We start from the raw sequence: 26,180 nt of genomic DNA, 5'->3' as shown, positions 1-26,180 counted from the left end.
AATGGTGGGGTTAATGTGGGAAGGCAAAAGGCATTCTCGTCTGGCCCTCACAAAATGTGGACTCTTGGGAGTCACTGGAGTCAAAGTAATGTCCCACCAAGTTTAAAAGGGAGAATATCCAGACTGGTCCCTCCGGAGTTGTACAAACTTTTGATCTTTTTGCTAGATTTCACAAACAAGGAAGAAAGTTTACAAAAGAAAAACCTAATGAAAGAGACACACAGAGAAAGACAGAAGCATGCCCTCCTTTCCAAACACACATCTACCCAGAGACTACATTCCCCAATGACAACTTTGAAAGCTGTGATCTCATGGTGGGGAGCATTTGTCATGCTAAGCAAAACAGAAAACAAGTTTTGAAAAACAATCACAGTTCAATGTAGGAACTGAGTCATGTGCCCCAGAGTTCACTATAAACTTGGGAAAACACCACTCCCCAACGGGGCAGGAAATTCCTCATTAGGAAGCCAAAGCATACTGTAAATTAGCTCTCCTTCTACACCATAGGATGGTGGGTGACCTCCCTGGCCCCTTAAAGCTCTCAGCAGGAGCTCCTGCCACTGCCTCTGTGGAAAAGGCCTGAATTAGGGAACAGAAGACCTCAGAAGACTTACAAGTTCATCTGAAAGACTGGACAAGCTTCCTATAAGCATGACTGCAGTTATAGAAGGGAAGAGGCAGTGACCTGGATTCAAATCACAGCTCACAAAACTACTTCCTAGCTTTGTGACCTTGGTAATTTTGTTTTCACTTCCCTCACCTGTAAAATGGGAGAATAACAGTTTCTACCTTACCGGTCACTGTGAGGAATAAACAAGTTGATATATGGAGAGTCCTCAGAACCATGCTTGGCATATAATAAGTTCTCTAGATTGTTACTACTATTCTTGTTACAGGTATGACCACCTATGGGAAGGGTTTTCTTTCCATTCCTCTTTTATTCCCCCCAAAAAATACTCCATAAAAAAGTGACAGTGGAACAAGTCCAAAGTCTGCTTCTAGGTTCTGTTCTTGGCTACATTCATTGGAAAGCTAGCCCAAGTACTACTGATGAACCTACTTTTGTCCAGAAGCCTGGACCTCTAGGAGCAGGGGTCCAATCGGGGCAAGTGGGGGTCCAATCGGGGCTTAGAAGAAGGCCCCAGCTTCCCACTCTCCACCCTGCTAAGGGTGGCAAATGCCATGGGCCTTCCTTACAAGCAGCCCAACAATGGACATCTTAAGATAACTAAAAAGGAAAATTTAACAGGTGGAAAACAAGCGGGGCAGTCTTAAACAGAATTTCATGTCACCTCAGAGGGATTCCACTGCCCAGAAACACTCCCCTCTCCCTAACTAAGGCCCAGACAAGGGAAAACGATAGCCGGGTGAAGGTCCCTCAAATTATCTCAGGAGCAGAAATTCCCAGCTCTGACCTCTCCCTGGACAATGTAGCTTGGTGAGTGGAAAGAGCCCTAGGATGAGAATCGGGAGATCCAGGTTCAGGATCTTTAGCCTTGAGCATGTTGGTGGCCTCTCTCACCTTTGGTTTTCCTCTTTGCTCTACTTGTGCCATGAAGGGCATCCTCAGGTGGAAATTAAACACGCACATTCCGGACCTTCCACGACCTGGGCCCATCACCTTCTAGTCTGGCTCATAGTTCTGGAAGGGGGTGGCTTTGGAGTGAGGCACACTGACGCTACCAGTCATCTGCATCCAAATGAACAGTTACTTAACGCCCTTGGGTCAGGACACATGGGGATGATATGCGTACCTAGCAGGGTTGCTCTCAGGGTGAAAGGAGACGATGTGATTGAAGACCTTACCGGTGCCTCATATGTAGCAGAGCTCTGTGCACATTAGCTCACTTCCTGCTCCTTCCCAGACAAGCCCCACAGGCCCAGGGGAAGGGTGAACAACACCACACGTACAATGTTCTTTCCCATGGGGTCCTGGCCTATGCTGTTCCTCTGCCTGCAAAGCCACTGTACCCTTCTTCATGTTCATGTGTTTAATTTTTTTTTTAACGTTTATTTTATTTTTGAGAGAGAGAGAGAGAGAGAGAGAGAGAGAGAGAGAGCGTGAGGAGGGAGGGGCAGAGAGAGAGATGGAGACACAGAATCTTGTTTCAGATTCCTAGAGGCTGTTTCGCCTCTAGGCTTTGAGCTGTCAGCACAGAGCCCGATGCAGGGCTCAAACCCATGAACTGTGAGACATCATGACCTGAGCTGAAGTCAGATGCTTAACCGACTAAGCCACCCAGGGGCCCCTATGTTCTTCATGAGTTTAAATCCTATCCACCCTTTAGGGTGCACTTCAAATCCCACCTCTTCCACGAAGGCTGCCTGAATCTTGGCTAGCCAAAGCAAACTCTCCTGAACATTCACAGTGGTCCTGCCACATACATTCCACTCTCAGTGTTACTAGTGGGGGGCTGTGTCTTATCTCCTCTCTCTGCTAGGAGATTCCCTGTTGACAGCAAGGATTATGTATGACTCCCCACAGTTTCTAACACAGAAGAGGTCAGAGCATCAAGTAGGAGTTTGTTAGGACCACAAATTCTCAAGTCCACCTCAGACCTACTGAATAAAAAACTGGGAGCAGGGCCGAGAGCTCTGTGTTTTAATAAGCCCTCCAGGAAATTTGGATGCTTGCCAAATTTTGAGAACCATTGGAGTAAGGGTTTACTGAATGAATAAATGACTGAATAATGAATTAAAGTACAAGTGCCATAAAAATGCATGGGGTAACAATAATGATGATGACCAGCCCTTATAGCCTTAGTGTTAAAACAGGACCTTCGCTTCCCATTTGATGCAGGCCCAGTAATAACTACTGGCTTAGGTTACAACTGAAAGGGAGAAAGGGTGCTGATGAAGCCTAAGGTCTGTATGTGCGTGTGTGTGTGTGTGTGTGTGTGCGCGCGCACGCACGCATGACACTTCGGCACACAGGAAAATTCAGCTCAGTAGAGATGAAAGGGTTGGTGGAAATGGCATTTTTCCCTTTTTTCCCTGAGGCCTTCCCTGTAGGCAACTGTGGTTAAAGAGGTACTCGGTCTGACAGAAATTCTTCCAAGGATTTCCTGGCTGAGACTTTTTTTCCTTCCAAAGGAAAGAGACAAAAAGAATAACCCAAAGCCCATTCCTTTTGCATTTCGGACAAAGTTTAGAGAATCAGAAGGAAAGGGGTTCAAAACGACCAAAAAGCAGGGGGTTTTTTTGTTGGTGGTGGTGTTTTTTTTTTTGTTTTTTTTTTTTTAGAGAGAGAGACAGCGCACGAGCAGGTGAGAGGGGCAGAGGGAGAATGGGAAGGGGGAGAATCTTAAGCAGGCTCCACACAACACAGAGCCCAACTCGAGGCTCGATCCCAAGACCCTGGGATCATGACCTGAGCCAAAACCAAGAGTCGGATGTTCAACCGAGCAACCCAGGCACCCAAAAATGCAGCTTTGGTAAGAATTGAAGGGGCTCATTCCAACACTCAACTTCCCTCTATACACACATCAGGCAGAGGCCAGGACCCGATAAGGAAGAAAACCAAAGAATTCTGAGGGAGGCCGAATACTCACTGGGCATCTCCTGACTAAGAAGTCACTTTTGGGCACTGATGAGGACAGTTTTGCTTTTATAACCTCCATCCCTCCAGAACTCAGAAAGCGTGGACCAACTCATATAGTGGTGAGTCTTTTCTCCCTGTCCGGACTCTGGTCTCTAGCCTCCTCCTTTCCCCCGCTGACCATAACTGGAGATAATCAGCCACTTAGCAGCTCCTCCTCTGGCTTTCTTTAAGCCCTTGGGATGAGGTGCCTGGTTCCCAGGCTGCCTCCCTGCCATCTGGGTCTCCCTGTCCCCGCTGCCCACCCCCCCGCAACCCTGACGACAGTGACCCAATTCTGGTGGCTACGGAGCCTGCTCCGCCAAGGTCCCAGGAGGCTCTGTCAGTCTGAGGCGAGGCCATCAGCAAGCCCATGCCTCTCCACAACTGATGCTGCCTGGGCCAGGCCCCGGAAAAACAAACTGCAGCTCTGTGGCTTTTTGGCAGCCCAGCTTCGACTTTTGTTTTAACAAGGGGTGGGAGGGAGAATTTGAACCCTGTGGTTATCTACATTTTAAAACATTTAAACACAGTCTGTTCACCTGCTTGGCACTTTGTGTCCTCTACTAAGTCCCTCGGCCCCACCCCTTCTAAAATAGCAACAGTTCTGGGCCCTCCTTTGCTGTCGCTTATATTCACGGAGGAATGGTGGGGACATCCTGAGCCCTGTCGTCTCCTTGGGAAGGAAGTATGCATTTGACCGCCCCTGGGATTCCTCAGAAAGGACAAGCCAGTCCTCAGTCCTTGAAAGGGAAGTATAAGGGTGAGGAGAGGTCCTGTTTGAAGGAACCACTCCCACAGGCTACAAAATACGTTTACATTTAGAGGGAGAGACTGCCCAGCCAAGAATCTAATTTCCTTTCCATACTAAACAATAACACTTGTAGCTTTCCGACCACATCACTGATGTGGAGGGAGTGGGGAGATCAGACAGAGGAAGGGGAGAAAGGACAGGGTGACACTGGCAGCAAAGGCAGTTTGACAAACCAGCCCAGTTTGTTTCCAAACAGAAGGAGTGACAGGAGCTTAGAACTATCTGGGGAAACAGTCTAATGTTTCTCCTCTCTACAGACAGTTGTGAGAACCGGTGCAGTGCCGGTCACCTGGGGACCCTGCCCTAAGGACTCTCCTGTCCTCCCGATTCGTTGTCCAGCATCCTGTAGGGTCTCATCCAAGCTTTGAGAAGATTGGAATCCAAAGTGTGTTAGTGAACTCCTCGAACCTGGCTCGCTCCCTGAAGATCACGGTGATGTCGCCACCCTTGGGCAAGCCTGAAAGGTGCAAGTTCATGGCCTCAAACAAACCAGTGGCAAGAAGAGGACTGTCTGCACGTGGCAATTAGCTGAGAGTTAACAGGGGAGGTGCACTGGAGAAGCAAGCCTCCAGACACTTCAGCTTGAGAAATGGGAAAGAAACAAAGGGGCTAAACCTCTAGACTCCCTCACCCTGAGAGGGCTCCATGGGCAGGGACCTAGGAGAAGGTGATCCCTTTGACAGGGACCCTCAGAAACAGAGGCAGCTCCTTGATGCTCTATGAGGAATCCTGGAAGTCCTTAAGGCTGTGATAAGAAAACAACACTACAGCTCTCCACAAAGCCTCGCCTGGCGTTCACAGGTTGGCTGCTGCAACCTCTCTTCGCAAAGATGGCAAAGCCTGGGCGTCTGGGCTGGCTCGTGGAAGGGTGTATTGTTACCACTGCTCAGGACACACTGGAGGTGGCGTCAGAGAGAACCCCAGGCAGGAGTTCCTGCAGCAGACCTCGTACCCATGGCCTCTTCAGAAGACTCTGACCATATTTTCTAGTCTTTAGCCCATGGTGTCCAAAGGGCACTGGACCAGTCCTCTACAGAGGAATCGCATCTAGAACCCAGCAACAGTTTCTACTTGCAACACCTCCTCCAAGAGAGTAAGAAACATGGCCCAGTCCACCATTTCCCAATGAGCAGAGACCGTGACCAGGAGCACCCTGGAGTGCCACAGATGCCCCAGGGGGCAAGGACTTACACCAGAGTTCATAGTAGTAGTTGCAGCACTGAGACTGTCCACAGCAGTGTCCTGTGTCACAGATGTAGCTTTGATTGTTGGTACCCACACAGGTTTCCTTATCCTAAAGAAAAAAAAAAAAATCGAAAAAACATTTTGGCATATTAAATTATAGTTTTCAAATGTCACTTTTCTTCTCATCACCCTCTTCCTGGTTGTCTGCCCACCTTCCATCAAGATGGTCTATACCAATGTTCATTCCACAAAGGAAAAAAAAATTAGAAAGAACCACACAACAGCAGCAGATTGATGAAAAAACAACCAAGGTTTATTAAAGGGGGAAGAGGATTCAGCACACAAAGCTGACTGGTAAACAGCGAAGTTCTCCTCAGACAGGAAATGGATGCCTCACTTTCTTTATGTCCGAACAGAAACACTTCACCTTCACGTTCCAGGGCTGAACTCAGCCAGTAAAAGGATGATGGTTCTCGTGTAATGAGCAGTATGTTTTAAATAAAACCAGCTTTTCTGTGAAAGTTCCTGGAACAATTAACGCGGTACATATTCTAGGATTAGCATCTAGTCAGTCATTCCGTCCTTCGAAACAACACACTGTTCAAGGTCAAATACAGTGTGATTCCAAAGAGAGCTAAAATAACTTGCCACTAAAATTTTCGCCCTTAAGAAAAGGGGTAACCTGCTCAGGTAACCTTGTCCAATTTCAACTTGCTAGATAATTTTTTGCTTATCAAATGATCTCTTAATAATCTTGACTGGACCTAGGATTCACACTGTGCCTTGTCAGGGACGGCTCCAGAATGGGCACTGCTGAGTAACCACCTCGCAGGGTGCCAAGTTCTATTCACAGCTCTGGAAGAGGATGGAGGTGAAAATGTTTTTTTGACATTTCACATTTAAGGTATGAGATACCCGACCAGCCAACCTGAACTTCAGCCCCAAATGTACTGTGGACCCCCAACACATATGGGGAGACACAGGAGCACATAAGTCATGTACTCCATCTGGCTTTCAACGTTTCTTTATTTTAAAGAAGTAACATGTCCACTTACTGGACACTGTCTTTGTGCCAAGCACGTTGGGTACATGGGATACAAAGATAAATAAGACATTGTCCTCATCCTCAAGAAACTCGAGGTTGGAAAAAAACTCTGCTCGGCAAAGAAACTAAAACCACAGTATTGTATTTGCTGCTACTCAGGCTGACCCTGCCCACAGTGTACATCCGGGCGGACGCCTGCCAGTGGAAACTTAAGTCACACGGTCAGTTCCTCCTCTCTGGGCCTCACTTTACACTCCACTGTCTTCTTGGCCAGGGGTATAAACAAGGCACTCCAGCAACCGTCTACAGGACTAAGGCCGGGCGGGACCATGCAAGTGCCTGGTGTCACAGGCGAGGATGCGGGAGAGGGCACAGCTGAAGACCAGATCCCAGGCTCGGTGCAGGGCTCTACCACATACGCTCAGGCGTTTCCTGGTCTCTAAGAGCCTCACAGCCTTGTGTAAAGGGGTGGGGGAAGAAGGAAACACGGGAAAGGCATTTGTAAGTTCTGACAGTGAGGGTTTCACAGCACTGTCAACAGGCCCGCCTCCCCACGTCCACCATAAGCAAAATGGAACACCTGGACGGGGGCTGTCTGGTCACGAGTCTCCCCTGAGGCCTGGTGCACATGGAGAAAGCAGATCTGGGCTCCCTCGCTGCTTTTGCTAGAACACACCCTCCTTGACTTCAGAGGAAAACATTGCTTTCAGAAGGACATCAAAAAGTTTCTCCCAAGTTTACCGGGCCCTGAAATGCCATTCTTCTGGCACGGGCTCACACAGTTCAAAGTGTCCGCGTAGTTTCTAAAACAGGCCGTGCTGCCTACACTCCAACACATGAAAGAATCCAGTGACACTTCTGCCTCAGGAAAATTCACCAGACGAGGTCCAGGCTCTGAACACTGGACGGTCAACTGCTCCTAAGTGAGGCATGGAGTGGAACTCGTCTGACATCTAAACAAGTGGTAATCTTCACGACCTACTGATGTCAGCTTTTCTCTCGGCTTCCCCACCCACCCACCCCACAGGAAGCCCGGTATAAACAGGACCTCGATCTTTTTTCCTGCTCTGCCTCCACTTTTCCAGGGAGAGCAGAACTGGAGCAGCAGCATCTAATCCAGGGTTCCTCAAATGCTTTTTACCCAGTAAATCTCAATCCCTGTTCTCCTTCCCCTGCCCCGCAACAGAGCTCCCAGGCTGCCTGAGGTGGCCCTGGTGATGGAAACTGTCACTTTCTGCTACAGGATGAAGGAAAGCAGGTGGACAGTTAAGGAAGACAAGAAGTGGGCTCATGGGCCTTTAGCAAGGAAGAAATGGAGGACCAGGCGGGTAAGTTGAGATGTGAGTCCCAAAGGTAAGCTCCTCCAGAACCCTGCTGGTGCGAAAGGAAAGCCCTGGGTTTCTAGGTTTCTTGGGTTTGGTCCTCAACACAGAGGACCAGGACCTGGACAAGTTACTCAGTAGCCCTAGGAGAAGTCAAAGATGCTCTCTCGTGTCTCCTTCAACCCGAAGTCTTTATTAGCCTACCCACCTCCCATCCCCTCACACAGCAGCCTTGAGTCAACCCAAGAGCTGCTAAAATCTGTCTCCTCTCATTCAAAGAGACAGCAAAGAACAGAAGTGCACGGATGCTGCCTGGTACTCTCCCAGCCTTCCCTGTACGAGGAGACTAATCGTGCATTACCTGGAGAGCTCTCAAACACCTCCAGGTGGCTCGAGATCCACTGCGAGGCAGAAGTGGTTAAGAGGTTGATCTGGGTCTGAAGCCCAGCTCTTATACTGCGCTTATTAATTAACTATGTGACCTTGGGTAAGTGACTTAACTTCTCTGACCTCTTAGTATCAATATTAGTCTGTGAACCATTATTGCTGGGCAGGAAAGCCCATCTAAATAGCACTTTGCATTCAATCAAAACGATTTCAGAAGAGTGAAGTTCACTGGCAATGTGGATTGCTCCAGACACAGGAAGAATGGAAAAAGAAACTAGAGAGAATGCAATGGATAAGGTTCAAATATGAAAAGTTCTCAGCACCTTTTATGATTCCTCTTTGCCTTGCTTCTAAGCATCTCCAAGCACTTTATATACATATTATGTTGCTCAGGCCAAGTCTTGAAGAGTGGGCAGTAAATATCCCTCCCACCTCCTTTTTCCAGGGAATGAACCAAAGAATGAATTGTGCTCGCCCTATAGGCAGGAGCTCTGTCTCCTCATCCCCCCTCCCCCATCCCCAGTATGAACACAGCACTTGGTTTGCTTAATGAAACAACGGCTACGCAACCTGGGGTGAATAATATAGCTAATGTATACTGAGCACTTGCCATGTGCCAGGCACTGTTCTAAATGCCTTACACGTATTCCTCCATCTCAACTTGAAAGCAACCTATGAAGTAGGTAGTATCAGGCAATTGAGGCTGTGAGAGGCTGCGCAACTCGCCTAAGGTCATACGACTTTCTAGTCGTTCAAACCTCTTTCATCCGACCCCAGAGCCTGAGCTCTTACTATTGACCTTTAGTTTCCTTGGTTGAGGTGATACTTCTCCAGTTGCTTCTTATACTTCAGTGGCTTAAAAAAATCCAATGAAAGCCCCAAACCAAACAGAGTCAACATTTTGTCTCTGGAGGAAAAGGTAAGGACCCTGCCCTTGTAGAGCTCTTTGACTTTGGGTACAGATCTTTCATCTTCTACTTGGCAGTGAGGAGGGACAGCCTGCTCAGGGCTCCTCCCTTTCCTGCTTGAAAGGTTGTACTTTCACACACTGACTTTCTGAAAAGCAGTGTTTCATCCCAGCGTGCAGTAAGGATCTTCATTCCTTCCTTCGACATTGAGTACCTGCCCTGCACCAGCACTGAACTAGGGTGGGGAACACAATGGGCAAATGGCCAAAATGGTCATGATCTCTGCCTTCATGGAGCTTGCAGTCTAATGAAAGATGATAAAGTAACCACACAGATTAAACTGCAACCAGAAAGAGAAAAATACATGATATAGTGAGAGCTTACAAAAGATTAGAGCTAGGAGCTGGTAGGGAAGGTCCAGACAGCTTCTGTGAGGAAGGTAAGCTTGAACTGAGATCACCAAGATGGTTAGAAAGTTAGTAACCGAGGGAAGAGGGATGGGGAGAACATTCTAGGCAAAAGAGGCAGTACAAGCAAAGCCCTTTAACTAGAAGGAGATGGTTAAGGAAGTAGGCAGGGAAGTTAGATAAGTGGGGACCAGACTGTGCACAGAAGTGACAAAATCAGATTTACATTTTAAAGACAGCTCCTTCCCAGCAATATTTTCATTTGCACAAAACTGCCCGGCCAAAAAATGCTAGAAATGTAGAACTTGTCACAAAGAAACTGAATAACATGTGCCCTTATGTTGGAGGCCTCTCATCTCAGGAATGACTGTGGAGATGACCATTAGCATCTTCGTCTGTTACTGGTATGTGTCTTCAGCCCAGATATCACAGGGACTGGCTCTGATACAGGGCACAAAGGGTCACCGCAAACAAAAAGCACAGACACCGGGAAGAAGCAAGCAAGAACAGCACCGAACTGGAAAGAACATTTTTACAACGGAAAAGGATGAATAGTATATGTTTTGCACATATGCAAAAAATCATCTCCTCTTCTGTGGCAGCAGAAACTGTGGGACTAACAACACTTTCCTCAACAGTTTCCATCTCTTATAGTTGCTATTCTCAGCTAAGCCACTATAAAGGTCAATTTAATCAGCATAAGAACTTTCTAAGTGCCAGCATAAAGAGACACTGGGCAATAATGGTTCCCCAGGGATGGTTTTAATTCGCCAATTTATGGGGTTGGAAAACTCTGCTGGTAACTGGCAATGGCATCTTCGTGTCCTTAGGAAAGCACCGAAGTTTTAACATTTAAAAGTAAAAAAAACAGGAAAATTGAAATCGTTCACAGGTGTTAAAACACAGAACACCACCTTGGCTGCTGGATATGAATGGACGTGGAGCACGACTTCTGGCTTTCCCTACAGGGAGAACGAACAGTTTCTAATTGAAACGTCCAATTCCACAAGTCAAATAACAAGTCTGTATTGACAGCCCTTCCCCATGTGCCAGGTGCTGTGCTGGATGCTGCAGCTACAGCCATGAGTGAGAGATTCTGGGGGAAGAGATCCTGCTTTCACGGTGACAGAGCCGGGTAGGTAACTTTAATGCCAAAACTCCTAGAAGTACTGGCTATATAACAATATCCTTTTAATTACACAGCTGAGCTTGCAAGAAAGCAAGGAAGATCCACCAGGGCCAAAAATGTTGGGGGGAACTAGAAAGTCCAGTGGCAAATGAGGTCAGGCCTTTTCACTTGCCCTGGAAAAGGGGGCTGTTTATTCCCCCTGGGCCCACCTGAAAACAGGAAATTGAAAGTGAGCCCCCATTTAAAGTGAGGACCCTCAAAAAGACAGAGCAGACTAGGAAAAAATGAGCCTGTTGGCACATAGTAACAATACGAAAGCTCTGAATTAAGAGGAAAAATGATCATCTGTAACCATAGGTCTTTCCATAAGCTAATTTTAGACTTAAATTGTACTACTACATGGTCTGAAAATCCCCATGGCAAAACTTTCACACAAAAAGTGGTCAGGCTTGCAATAACTGTGTAACATTTGGCAGAAAAAATACAAAACTCTGAAGAGACCTACCCTTAATCAGAGTATGATTCCCACAAATAAAGCTCTGTTGAAGATGAGCTCACAACAGAAAATACAAAAGTTTATGCACAAAGAAGCCATCACAAACAAGACTTGGAAAATCCACCAAACAGTAGAATAAGACTCTGAAAAAACTTAACGGAATGATCAGAGAAGCGATAATATATAAGCATATATCCAATTATTAAAGTCAAAAGGAAACAAAGAAAAACATGAGAAAAAAACAGACAGTGACCAAACCAATTTGGGTGGGGAACGGGGGAGGGGGAAACACAGAAAAATCATTACTGAAATTTAAAACCTTAACAAATAGTTTGCACAGAGATCAGACCAAGTTAAAGAGAGAATCAATTAGCTGGAACACAAATCTGAGAAAATTACCCAGCAAAGGGTTTATACCAATTAAAAGATACCATAAAAAATGAAAATGAGAATAAGAAGCACGAGAAGGAAATTAAGAAAGTGGAAGAGGTGTGATTTTTTTTTTAACGTTTATTCATTTATTTTGAGAGAGAGTATACACACACATGCACATGTGAGAAGGGAAGGGGCAGACAGCGAGAAGGAGAGAGAGAATCCCAAGCAGGTTTTGCACTGCCAGTGCAGAGCCCATCACAGGACTCAATCCCTCGAACCATGAGATCATGACCCAAGCCGAAATCAAGAGTCAGACGCTCAACCAAGCCGCCCAGGTGCTCCAGAGATGTGATATTCAAAGACAGAACTGGGGGTGCCTGGGTGGCTCAGTTGGTTGAGGGTCTGACTTCAGCTCAGGTCATGATCTCGTGGTCTGTGAGTTTGAGGCCCATGTCAGGCTCTGTGCTGACAACTCCGAGCCTGGAGCCTGCTTTGGAATCTGTATCTCCCTCTCTCTCTGCTCATTCCCCATTTGTGCTCTGTCTCTCTCTGTCTCGAAAATAAAATAAATGTGAAAAAAATTTTTTGAAAGAAAGAAAGGAAGGAAGGGAGAAAGGAAGAAAGAAAGAAAGAACTGAAAAATTCCCAGAGCTAATAATGGAATTTTCAACAATCAGCAAAACTAAAAGGCAACCGATGAAATGGGAGAAGGTATTTGCATATGACATCAGACAATAGGTTAGTATCCAAAATCTATAAGGAACTTATCAAAATCAACACCCAAAAAACAAATAATCTAGTGAAGAAATGGGCAAAAGGCATGAATAGACACTTTTCCAAAGAAGACATCCAGATGGCTAACAGACATATGCTCAACATCACTCATCATCAGGGAAATACAAACCCAAACCACAATGAGATAGCACCTCACACCTGTGAGAATGGCTAACATTAACAACTCAGGTAACAATAGATGTTGGCAAGGATGCAGAGAAAGAGGAACCCTTTTGCACGGCTGGTGGGAATGCAAACTGGTGCAGCCACTCTGGAAAACAGTATGGAGATTCCTCAAAAAATTAAAAATAGAACTACCCTACGACCCAGCAGTTACACTACTAAGTATTTATCCAAAGGATATAGGTGTGCTATTTCAAAGGGGCACATACACCCCAATGCTTATAGCAACACTATTGACAATAGTCAAAGTATGGAAAGTGCCCAAATGTCCATCGACTGATGAATGGATAAAGAGGATGTGATATATATACACAATGGAGTATTACTCAGCGATCAAAAAGAATGAAATCTTGCCATTTGTAACAATGTGGATAGAAGCAGAATATATGATGCTAAGTGAAATAAATCAGTCAGAGAAAAACAAATATCATGATTTCACTCATTTGTGGAATTTAAGACACAAAACAGATGAACAGAAGGGAACGGAAGCAAAAATAATATAAAAACAGAGAGGAAGACAAACCATAAGAGACTCTTAAATACAGAGAACAAACTGAGGATTGCTGGAGGGGTTTTGGGTGGGGGGTTGGGCTAAATGGGCAAAAGGCAATTAAAGAGGACACTTGCTGGGATGAGCACTGGGTGTTATATGTAAGTGATAAAGGTATCAATAAATTCTATTCCTGAAATCACTATTATACTATATGTTATCTAACTTGGATTTAAAGTTAAAAACAAAATTTAAAAAAAAGATAATGGAATTTTCAGACAATAATACACTCATACTTGGGCACACTGTTTGAAACTATAGAGCAACAAAGACAAAAAAATCCTAAATATGTTCAAGCAGAGAAGAATGAAAATTAACAAGTGAAATTACAATTTAAAAGAGTAATAATCTCCAGAAGAATATAAAACAGAATAGGACAAAAGGGTTTTTTATGTTGCTGATGCTTTTTCAAAGTTTTATTTATTTATTTTGAGAGAGACAGAGAAAGCATGAGTGGGAGGGGGCACAGAGAGAAGAAGAGAGAGAGAGACAGAGAGAGAGAGAGAGAGAGAGAGAGAGAGAGAGAGAGAGAGAATCCCAAGCAGGCTCCTCTCTGTTAGCACAGAGACTGACATGGGGCTCGATCTCATGAAACCATGAGATCATGACGTGAGCTGAAATCAAGAGTTGGATGCTTAACCAACTGAGCCACCCAGGCACCCCTAGGACAAAAGGTTTTTGATGGGGCAGTCAGGTAACATAGGAGTTGAATGAGCTTTGAATGATGAGAAGGAGTCCAGAGTAAGGAGATCTGTGGGAACAGTGTTCCAGGCAAAGGCAATGTCAAGTACAGGCAAAGACACCAATGGAGGAATGAGTTTGGTGCACTCAAGGAAAAGGAAGAAGGCTAGTGTGGCTGAGTACAGTGAATCTCAGGCAGAATAGAGTGAAAAGAAGAGCTGAGAATGCAGGAAGAGGCCATGCCTCATATGACTTGCACAACAGTTAAAATAACAGCCAAAATACCATAGCTGGTAAATTCGTTGTTGGCTATAATGTTGCAGGATATTTGAACAATATCAAAATATTTTTCAACTCTTTTAAGTTTATTTATTTTGAGAGAGAGCATGCACACACACAAGCAGGGGAGAAGCAGAGAGGAGAGACAGAATCCCAAGCAGGCTCAGAGCCATCAACGCAGAGCCCGATGCAGGGCTCGAACTGACAAACTGTGAGATCATGACCTGAGCAGAGACCAAGACTCAGATGCTTAACCAACTGCACCACACAGGCACCCCTATTTTTGCAACAGTTTTTTAAAAAAAAAATTTTTTAAACATTTATTTATTTTTGAGAGGCAGAGAAAAAGGGAAACACAGAATCAGAAACAGGCTCCAGGTTCTGAGCTGTAAGGACAGAGACTGACTCGGACTTGAACCCAAAAACTGTGAGATCGTGACCTGAGCTAAAGTCAGGCACTCCACCAACTGTGCCACCCAGGCGCCCCTATTTTTGCAACTCTTACAATTACTTTCCAACTGGGGGCCCCCTTCCCCCTTTTTTGGTCTCCCTGCCTTGTGGCTGCTACTACATAGTTAGTAACAAAATCAACTTTCCTTCCAGTCCTGAACCAGAAATAGCTTTCCAGAGAACAGACCAAATTCTAGCACTATACATCTACTAGACTGAAGTTCTACCTGATTTTGGTAATGCTCTGTAACCAAAGGACAACAAAGTCTTCATAAATAAGACAGATTTGAAATGGCTAAATGAGAAAAGACAGCAAGCAACTTTAACACAGAATCAGTTATTTTTATTCTACCTTAGATAGAACTTTCAAATTCTGAAAATGCAGCACTTTTAGGCCCAGGTCCTTAAAAAAAGATTTGTAGGTGATCGTAAAAAGCACTCTACCCACAAAGTTTTGTGGATTTACACCTTTATTTTTACAGTAAGAAAGTTAATATCAGTTTTTCTCTAATACCAATGGTTTTAAGGCTGCTTGAAAAGCTGAGGGAAATAGAATCATCCAAGAGCACACATTTTGAATTGGATGTAAGAAGGCTGTAGAAGAGTTGGGGATGAAGGAAAGGAAGCTCAGGCAGAGGAATGATCCAGTAGGAGTCCTGACCCACTGTTTCCCACATATTAGTCTAACCTCCTTTTGAGGGCGGGGATTGTCATGGACTACTTTTTAATGTTTTGGGGTTTTTTTGAGAGAAAGAGAGAGAGAGAGAATGAGACATGGAGGGGCAGAGAGAGAGGGAGACACAGAATCTGAAGAAGGCCCCAGGCTCTGAGCTGTCACCACAGAGCCTGACGTGGGGCTCGAACTCATGAACCGTGAGAACATGACCTGAGGGGAAGTTGGACACTTAACCGACTGAGCTACCCAGGCTCCCTTGTCACATACTACTTTTGTATCCTTCACAATATAAACTATACATGACAATTACTCTTTTGAGCTTTACTACCTAAAAGAACTCAGTCTCATCCTTTCTGATAAAAGGGTAAGCCATTGCCAAGAACCAAGGCTCTGCTTTGTATGCACTAAGGTATTAGGAATGAATTTTTAGGCTATTTGGTTGAGTTCAGTAATTTTCCAAAAGGACAAATAGCCCGGGCAGGTTCCCCTAAACAAGCCAATAAATCTAATCTGGTAAGACTCAGCCTCATTCCTCACATTTGATAGTATGCTTGACCCCTAAGGCCTCTAGACTTCAGTTCCCTAGGCTTGAGAGCACCCAGTCTCCCCACCCTCTAGCTACAAAGTACCATAAAGGGTAAAGCCAAAGACTGGAGCTCGTAACACTTAAGAAAAGCCTAGAATCAATGTGGGCAGCTGCTGCTTCAAGATGCGGCTGAAGTGTATACTGTTGAAGGGCAGTGCTGGGGAACCCTTGCTGTCGCAGGGACAAGGATGCATTTACTTTAACCTGTGAGGGCCTCCTGGAACAATTCTGTCCAGGGACCACCAAGAATCTGAGGAAAGACAACACAGTGAATCAGAACAAATCATGGCATCTCACAAATAATGAATTTGTCTCAAAGTAGCAATGAAAACACTTAGATAAAAACACGCAACAAAACAGAGACGTATTTCCTAAAGTGTGGTCTGCAGGCCCAAAAATTGCCTGGGGTATTTCAGAACATAGATTAAGAACTTCTAAGGGCTCACCTCATATATATTCAAGTTTGAGAACCATTGCTCTAGATTTATAAAAGAGTACAATATACGTGGTTCTTGCCCTCTAAAAGTGGAATGGTCTAATATTCTTTTCCTACAATCCCAAACACATCCCAAAAGTTACCCCCAAGGGTAGCCAAGACATATAAATGTATATGAATCAACATATAGAATCAAGACATATAAAATTATTCATATGCTTTTTGTCTCACTCCATTAAAAAAAATATATATATATATATAAATAAAATAGATCATAAATTTTTTTACAAGAGTAACAGGTACACTCGTATCCACACCAGTCCTGCTGCATTGCAAAGTGGATCCTCATTAAATAGCCCCCAAACAGAGCAGCCAACAAAGAAATTAAAATCCATTTCCTGTGTTGCTATTAGGAACCTGAATAACAAACTCAGAAAAAGCCACTTGACCCTGGTAGGAAAATCCCAGAGCACAGATCGGAAGTTGCAACATATTCCATGGTTTTATTAAAGGCTACTTGCCGATGTCCTAGCACATGCAAGCCCATGGGGGTCTGCTGGCTGCATCAGCTCAGGACATTGGGTTACTGTGCAATTCTTTCACCCCTGGACACTTAGAAGGAAAGGCAGTCTTGCCTTGAGGTATCCCCAGCAATCCCTCATCACTGGCCTCTTCTACCACGGAACAAATGCACTGAGAAGTGTGGCATCTTTAGCAAGGGCTGATGCAGAGCTAAGGGGCGAGGGGCAGGTAGCACTCAACGGAGCAGGTGGCACTCAGGCAGGAGGACGATGCAGCCACCTATCATGTATGTGTCCACAGTTGATCCCATGAGGGCAGATTCTTTCCTTCCCATACTGTGTGGCTGCCTCCTGCTTGAAAGCAAGGATTGCCAGTGGTGGCCCTCAGACCACAATGGGCCCACTAAGGAGTTCTAGGCCCACATGGTAACTTTGTTTTTCAACTTTTTAAAAAATGGAATTAACAGACAATTTTTTTTTTTTTTTTTTAACCAGCAAAAACAGGGTTACTCAAGAATAGGAGAGAACTGCAATCTGAGACAAGCAAGCTATGGCAGGAACCATAGGCAAGTCCCTAATTGTCAACATTTTCAAATGAAAAGGAGTCATACAGAAATCAGATTTCCAGCTTCTCTTGCAAATTCCGGGCCCACAATCCCTTAGCAGCATATTAGGTTGGCTCACAGATGTACATGGGCTCTGGCTCCACCTCAGCCTCCCCCACAATCCCTGCTGTCCACGAAGCCCATCTGCTTAACTCAAGCTGTCACTGCCTGGCCCGTGTGGGCATCTGATTAGCTCCTCCTGCTCTCAAGTTCAGTAATAGATGTTCATCTCCTCACCTTGAGGTTAAGGCATGCCGCAGAGACTCAAACATAAACAGCAGACATATTAATTTTCCACACTGAGGCTCAAGCAACACCTTACACACAACATGTAAAACAGGGACCTAGACAAAGAGGAGGGCCCCTCTTCACTGTACGAGGGAAGTGTCTCTGGACAATCAGGAAAACTTCCTGACACTCAACAGGTTGGACACTCAACCAAATTCTTCCCAGTGACTGTGTTGTTTATCAAGTATTCAGCTGGGCATTGTTACCTATGCTATGTTTTACATATAGGAACTGAGAAAAGTCACACAGCTAGAACAAGTTTTCTGGATCTAAAGCCCAAATTTTAGTGGAAAGAATTTTAATGCTTAGGGGTTATCCCAAACTTTCATGCTAGATGCTGACAGGTACAAAAACGACAGATAAGATATGGACTTTGCCTTTGAGGAACTTTGTAATAACCAAACTACTAGGTTTAAAAAAAAAAAAAAACAAAAAACAGTTGAGGGGCACCTGGGTGGCTCAGTCAGTTAAGCCTCTGACTTCGGCTCAGGTTATGATCTCGCAGTTTGTGAGTTCAAGCCCTGCATCAGGCTCTGTGCTGACAGCCTGGAGCTTGCAGCCTGCTTCAGATTCTGTGTCTCCCTCTCTCTTTGCCCCTCCCCCGCTCGTGCACTGTCCCTCTCAAAAATAATCATTAAAAAAATTTTTTTTTTATTAAAAGTTGATATTTCAGTTCTTATTGCTGAAAATCTTACTGAAATATTCAGGTTTATTGTGTACCTTAATTAAGTACAACCTAATCAGCAGGATTCATTCTTTTTTTAATGATTTATAAGGTGGCAAAGCCTCCAGGTCCTAATTTGGAGCAAGGATGATATATACACAAGACACACATATAAAATTAATATATACAAAATACACATTTATATAGGACTTTCAAGGTTTTCAAGCTTCTTTAACAGCCAGCCTCCCATTTGAAATTAACATCCAGCACCCTGCAAGAGGTCAGAAGTGCTACTACCCTATCTCAGAGATAAGGAACTGCCACTTAGCCTAATAAGACTACAGATGACAGAATCGGGGCTGTGGAAACCCTGGTCTTCTTACTTTTGGGTCAGTGTTCTTTCTATGACTAACTTCCAGCTCATGAAAGTCTTTGCTAAATCTTGAAAATGGCTCTTTTTTTTTTTAATTTTTTAATGTTTATTTATTTTTGAAAGAGAGCGAGAGAGAGAGAGAGTGGGGGGTAGAAGTAGTGAGAGAGGGAGACACAGAATCCAAAGCAGGCTGCAGGCTCTGAGCTGTCAGCACAGAGCCTGACATGGGGCTCGAACTAGCAAGCTGCGAGGTAATGACCTGAGCCGAAGTTGGACGCTTAACTGACTGAGCCACCCAGGCACCCCAAAAATGGCTCTTGATCAAATAAAATACTCACTTCTTTGCCCAGAAAGAGGTATCATTTTCAAAGGTATTTGAAATATTGAAAGTACGAGTTGACTTATCACTGGTGTGCTTTAAAAGAGACTCATCACAGTTTCATTTGACAGAGAAGCACATGTGGTGTCTCAGAGGTATTCCTTACTTTAAGCAAAATTCTAAATTTAATCCCATTTTTTTTCTCAGCAGTTCCATCCCAAAAGTGGCTTTTGTTGGGAGCAAAAGAAATAATAACGCGACTGTCTTGTCTGCTGTCTGTCTCGAGACCAGTTCCAGAGATTTACTGGCAATAAAAAACATTTGACATTGTTCAAGGAAACTATTGACTTCTACCTGGGACAAAGTGTCACATTAAAAATGGTCTCTCTGGAAGCAGATACAAGATTTAAAAAAACAAAACAAAACAATCTTTAGGATCCAGAGGCTATGTCTCCAAAGGGCTCTGAATAACTTTAAAGAACTTGCTGAACTCTAAGACCTTACACTTAAAGATTAAAGGAGACACCAGATGACTTAGAAAAGGGGGAATTTACTGCATTATCAGAGATAGATTACAATAAGCCTAAGCCACAGCAACAGGCACCTGGTTTGACATATGGCCTGTTATTGAAATAACGGTAGCCTAATTATTCTTTAAACTGTATAAAGTTATTATTTGGGCACTACTGAGATCCCATCCTTCTGAAAGTGGTTATCCAGATTATTCAGAGTAAGAGATAAAATGCCAGTGCCAGAAGGGCTTAATCTTAGCTACTCACCATAAAAAATTAACTCTATTTCTGTCCTTCCCAAGACATAGCACCTGCTGATTAGGGGCAACCAAGATGTCAAGATTCTTAATCTCTGGGCAGGTAGTTAACACAGATTGCTTGCAATGCAGTGAGAAGTACACACATTTTCCCTGTATTAAAACATTTCAGTCCATTTTCTCTAAGGCCTGTGACTTCTGTGACTGCTCCCTAAGCAAAGTGGATGCACTACGCATCAGTAATGTCTAGCCCAGAGTTTCTCTGCCTTGGCAGTACTGGCACTTGGAGCCAGATAAATCTTTGTGCAGAGACCATCCCACGCATTGTAGGATGTTTGACAGCAACCCTGGCCTCTATTCACTAGAAGCTGGTAGCAACACCCTACCTCCCAGTTGTGACAACTAACAACACCCAGACACTGCCAAATGTCCCCTAGGTAGAGGTGGAAAATTGCCCCTAGTTTAGAACCACTGTTCCAGCCAAACTGCACCATACCATTTAGGGCAGAATCGTGTTCTATCCGGTCTTCTTGCCTGATTGCCTCATGGGCTCCCCAACCACCTTGTAAATCCCCAGGAGCAAGAGTGATGTCAATCTCACAAGTGCACCTGCCTTAGCAAAGGATCAGACATGCAAAAATCTTCAGAAAGTGCTGATCCTGCTAAGAGTCAAGGAACCCCAGGGGCTAGTCCTCCCCCGTGCTCCCTGTGCCTCTTAGCTACAACGGTACAAGCAGTGGCATGAAGGGATTCTCCAGGGGTAAGGCCAAGGCTGTGGTGATGTGCTTTTGCATGACTGCTGAGAGACCTACCCATTGGCTCTCTGGCTATGACAGGTTTACAGTAACCCAGCACAATCTGAGCTTGGCCCATAAATCCAGAACCTCACCTGGAGACAGGGAATAGATAACACTTTCTATTTTTGTTGGCAGCCTGCCCTGGCCTATCCTGGGCCTCCCCACCACACGCCAGAGCCACACCCGGAGGAGTGGGAGTTCACAGGTATTCACGCCACTGCCTGGTACACAACCAGGAATTTCCAAACCCTTGATGAAAGCCACATGATCAGATGGGCAGTATCTGAAACCAAGAACGAAACCATGTGTCACGGTTCAGTGGAAGAACTTGAGAATATGTATGGTAAGCAAGAGAACCAAACAATAAAAATTTTCTGGCCTCCTTGATCCAAGGGAACCAATGCCTTATGTACAACATAGTCTCAGCAAACCCGAAGCCACTTTTAGGAAAAGAAGCTACCACGTTATACTCCAGCCATTCTCAAAGCATGTCTCTTTCTCCTGAAATGCATACAGCTTTCCCCTACCCCTTCCTCTCTCAGTTAAAAGAGCAAGATAGGTCAAGCAAGAAGCCTCCTAGGACTGAATCACCATTTCCAGCAACCAGCATCCGATGCCCCTTACGAGGTCCAGGATTCAAGTCCAGTTGAGCCCCTGCCCAGAGAAGCGATGGCTACAAAGGAACACAGAAATGGCTAAAGCAAGTCAACGTGAAGAGCTGTTTCAAATCACTGCTGCTATAAATTAGCAACAAACAGAGTCAGGAAGGGCCAGGGAGGGAGAGTTAAGAAACTTGGTACCTGGCTGCTAGGGAACTGGGGCAGAAAAAGGAATTTTCTAGCAGTTTTTTTAAGTAGCCCCAAATTATTGTTCTCCTGGACTAAAATTTACCTCTTCAAGGAAAAGGGGCGGGAGGGGGTGGATCCAACTCGTGGGATATCACTGGAGGAAGTGAATGTTTTCTTTGGCTCCACCCCGGATAAAAGTTTCAAAATCAGCAGATCCATTCTTCTTTTCCACTAAGTTACTGTCCAGTCCACTGGTTTCTCTTTGCTTTGATAACAGGAGTGTGATGAAAAACAAGCCACACTGCTCTCCAAATGCAGCTTCTTGCAACAGAGATGGTTGGGGGTTTAAAAATACATCTGAAAGGGCCAAGAGGAGAATCACCCTTTCTTACCTTTAGCGACAGTGGGGGAACTGAAGTGCTCTATGGAGCTGTCACAAGATTTTTACACATCAGTGCCAATAAGGATTTTGGCTTCAGCCTCTGGTAGTACAAACGACAAGCCTCACCTTGGTGTCTCCTGCATTATATACAGACAGTTCCTTTCCAAGCAGGGTCTTGCTTAATTTGCCCTGAACCTGGTAGAGAGAGGCTAAAGCACACACGAGAGGCTGATGGTGACCAGGACTCAATACTTAGTCTTTTGCAGAGCACAGGGCACACAGCGAGAAGGTCTGGCAGATTTTGGTACAGGTACCATACAGAGCAGTACGCAAGAGGGAGGCAACACTGTTCTCTCAGACCGGGCCGCCGGTGCCACCGTGGCCACACATTAGCTAGCTGTGTGATACTAAATAGATAAAAACCTCAAGTTTCAGTTTCCTCGCAACAGAAAGGAGCCTCCCACCTCATGGTGGCTGTCATGATGAAATAACAAAGGTGTGACGTAATGTTGGCTAATATTCAGCAGTTTGGGGGTTAAACTAGAAGTTGGCAAATCCCTCCTCCCTCTGCCAAGTCATGGCTCCCAGCCTGCAGCTTTAGGCTGGTGTATACCGTGGGGTTTTCAGTGTTGTCCTTATGAGACCCTAAGATCTCATATTATGCCCAGGGAGTAACTGGGCTTCGACATTTTGGTTGCCCTGTTACATTCAGCATCAGACCAATCGAGGGCCTCTGGTACCAGCTCCCAGTTTCCAGAATACAAACAGCCCCTTGGGCCAGGAGCCTCTTGTCCGTGACATGTTCCAACACCGGCAAGAGCACTCCAGTCTGGTTGCAGACTACTCGTTTCCAGTATCAGCGATCATCTCATTTCAGTGAGGACAATTTGGAGGACAGTGGGCCCCTCCCACAGAGAAAGCAACTCTGTGGGGCAAGATACAAATCATCATCTTGAGGGGCTCCTGGGTGGCTCAGTTGGTGAAGCAGTTAAGCATCCAATTCTTGATCTCAGCTCAGGTCATGATCTCACGGATCCTGAGATGGAGGCCCGTGTCCGGCTCTGCGCTGACAGCAGCACGGAGCCTGCTTGGGATTCTCTCTGTCCCTCTTCCCCCACGGCCCAGCTTGCGCATGCGCCCTCTCTCTCAAAATAAATAAACTTTAAAAACAAAACCAAACAAAAAACCCAAGTTATCGTCTTGATAGATCTAGCCTGGACTCCATCGGCCAGCAGTTGCCATCAACTGGTCCTCCCACACACCTGCAGTACAACCACTGAGACTACTTACTGGACTGTAGACAGGGCCACCAACAGAAAGCCACCCCCCCACACACCTGTGAACTTGCGGCACGCTGTCCCTAATGGCGCTCACCACCACCCGCCAAGTGTTCCAATTACCTGCGCCTCGACTTCCCCTACCTGACCGTAGGCCCGTTGAGGGCAGGGATAGAGTGCATGTCTCTCTGAATCTACAACATGCTTTGAATGGAATACATGCACCGTCCTTTTCAGATAGAGCATGTCGGTCCTAAGAATCCTCCCACATTATGAATTCAATGCCTTCTGAATCAAACATGAACTAGCATTCATTCAAATTAGCAGACTAAGAATGTTCTGTTACAATCTTATTCTCTGAAATTCAGTAATCCATCTGTTAGGTTTACATGATGGATTCTCTCTTAACCAGAAAACTCATTTTCTGATCTCACTGGTTAATAAAGGGATAACATGCTCAATTGTGTGGTGTATCTACCCTCTGGTACGTTGTACCAAATCCAGAAAGTTCAACAGGTAACTCTTTTCTGAACTTGAGCTCCTCTAAGCACAAAAAGACTGTTCTTTAGTCGATGCTAGCTTCCAATGAACTGTCCTAACTGTCCCTTGCATGGAAGAACTAATACAGCCTACAGCTTCTCTGCCCCTTACAGACACTGAATTCATGCCACTCTCATTATTAGACTGAAGGGCCCGAATGCTTTCCTCCTTCTCTGAGTCACAAAGGATGCCAATAGTTGGTGAGCCAAAGTCCTTGTCTTGCCTCAGGCATACTTAATACTAAGACTCATAGACAACAGTTTCCCTTCTCATCTGCAGGAGAAAACAAAAACGACACTCCTAACCTGATCTGTCTGGAATGCTCTTTCCCCAGATCACATGTCTGGTAGACTCCTACTCACCCTTCAAGACTCAGATCAGATATCACCTTCTCAGGAAAGCCTTTCATGCACACCCCTCTCCTCCAGCCATTTGAATGAGATGTTTTCCCACCCTCTGCTGTCCTAGGTCCTGGGCATTCCTGTTATAGTCTCAGCACATTATCATGGGGTTATTTCCATGCTACTAAACCTAAGGGGGGGGGGGGGGCGGAGGCGGGTGGCGAGGTCGTTCTCAAATTGCCAGAAACTAGCAGAGTCAAAACCACCTGGGGAACTTCTTAGAAATGCATATTCCTGGCTGGCCCCAGACCTACAAAATCTACATTGTAATAAGCCCCACTCCCAGGTGATTTCTATGCATTTTGAGAACCACTGCATTAGAGTGTGAGCTCCTAGGAAGTAAGGGTTGTGCTTTATTTATCTTTGCATCCTTTGTGTCAGGCCCGCATTCATTAAGTGTGCAAATCTACTTGCAGTGGCATTATTCAGTAGATGTTGCGTGCAGGAGAGTATTCCATAGAGAAAGATGCAAATAGGCACAAGCAGTGTCTTATCTAGTACCTGGGCCTCCCAGAAACAACCTTCAGAAAATATGCCTCAACTAAAACAATACAGTAATCCTACTCTACTCACACAGGCATTGGGCAAAGCAGTCTAGGTAGTGAGAAAAACTCCAGGCTTTGGAATCAGAAGACCGGGGTTTAAAAAGAAGAAAGAAAACTTAAATTACCATATCCCTAGCTAGCTGAGCAACTCTAGGCAAATGGCTTACCTTCTGTAAGCCCTAGTATGCACTTCTGAAAAAACAGAAGAACACTACCACATAAGACAGGGTTGTTATGTGGATTGAGAAAAAAAAAAAAAGTATGAAAGTACATACATACTATATATGATGAAGACCAGTAGCATATGTATTCTTCTGTTCATTTTAAAAACATTTTTTTATATTTATTTTATTTTGGGGGGGGGGGAAGGGCAGAGACAGAGGGAGACACAGAATTTGAAGCAGGTTCCAGGCTGTCAGCACAGAGCTTGACATGGGGCTTGAACCCACAAACCGTGAAATTGTGACCTGAGCCGAAGTCGGATGCTTAACCGAATGAGCTACCCAGGTACCCCCTGTGTCATTTCTCAAAAACAGAATTATCACCAAGTAATATTTAGAAAGCTAGCTTTTCCACAGCTCCAATAAAGAATGTAGTTACACTGACAGACACAGAAATGCTAGAAATATACAAAATTATGTAATCAAAAACAGTCAAAGTTTTTACAGGCAAGGTTTGAGTCACAGAAGGGCAGAAAAGGTCTTTAAGAGGTCTTCTAGTTCAGCCTTCCACCAGGGATCTGTTCAGAAACAAGAGCTGAAGATTCACCTGCTGCTGATCCTCTGAGATGCTCCCCAGGACCACCAAGCCAGCCCCTCACTTGACCTACCACTGTACCCTCTCACTCAGCTGAGTGGAGGTGATGGCACAGGGGCCCTCCTCTTCTTGTCTCCTCAATATCCATCCAAGATTAACCGCACACGGGTATAGGAAGTGACGGCCTCCCACCCCTCAGTCCGCTCATGCTGGGAGGCCTGTCCACTACACCCTTCACCTCTGGTCCTCCGGCTTCTAGTTTTCTGTACTCCTGCACTCTCGCTCTCACTCTCACATTCCTCAGGATGAGTAACATAAAAATAATGGTTACATTTTTACTGCATGCCTACTCACTGCCAGCCCAGGTGTTCATGTTTTTAATATACTATTTTGTGAAACCCTCTCAATAACTCTTCCAGCAGGTTTTACGACGGCAATTTCCAAGATGAGGTTCAAAGTTATTAAGTGGCCTTCTCAAGACCCTGGGGGAGCCAGGATATGGACACAGGCCTTTCTGGCTCCCCAGTCCTGCTCCTTCTACCCTATCATGAGGGGTGGAAACACCCCTCTGCCCCTGACACCTGACATGCGTGCATGGGATGCTTCATACATCCTATTTCCAATGCTGCTCAAAATCCCTACCAGGGCCCATAGGTTAAAAGGACAGCCTTTCTTGGGGGGCAGAGGGGGGTGCTCAAATGCCCCCTCTCCATCAGCTGCACCAAAGGGACACTGAACAGAGCACTGATGGTATATACGGAGTGAGCTTTTCGGAGACACTTAAAGAATTTTGGGCAACCCAAGGGAGATTTGCTCACCCAGCACTTTTCTAACAGTGAGACTAATGAGGCAGTCCCTAGCAGCGACTCTCTAAGGCTTCTGGTTTGATCTCATC

The 26,180-nt window shown here is 45.2% G+C and overlaps 1 protein-coding gene across 6 annotated transcripts in view; it reads right to left on the bottom strand.

The window, feature by feature from the left end:
- WBP1L (WW domain binding protein 1 like) overlaps positions 1-26,180 on the bottom strand; it is an 85,915-nt gene that overhangs the window by 8,813 nt on the left and 50,922 nt on the right. For all 6 annotated transcript variants that reach the window (XM_042961177.1, XM_042961178.1, XM_042961179.1 and 3 more), the window contains one exon: positions 5,583-5,685. In XM_042961177.1, coding sequence (XP_042817111.1) covers positions 5,583-5,685 — 103 coding nt within the window. The remainder of the gene's footprint in view (positions 1-5,582; positions 5,686-26,180) is intronic.

Source organism: Panthera tigris, chromosome D2, assembly GCF_018350195.1.
Source record: "Panthera tigris isolate Pti1 chromosome D2, P.tigris_Pti1_mat1.1, whole genome shotgun sequence".
Lineage (NCBI taxonomy): Eukaryota > Metazoa > Chordata > Mammalia > Carnivora > Felidae > Panthera > Panthera tigris.
Note: the sequence above shows the minus strand (reverse complement) of the source record. Positions and strands in the feature narration are given on the sequence as shown.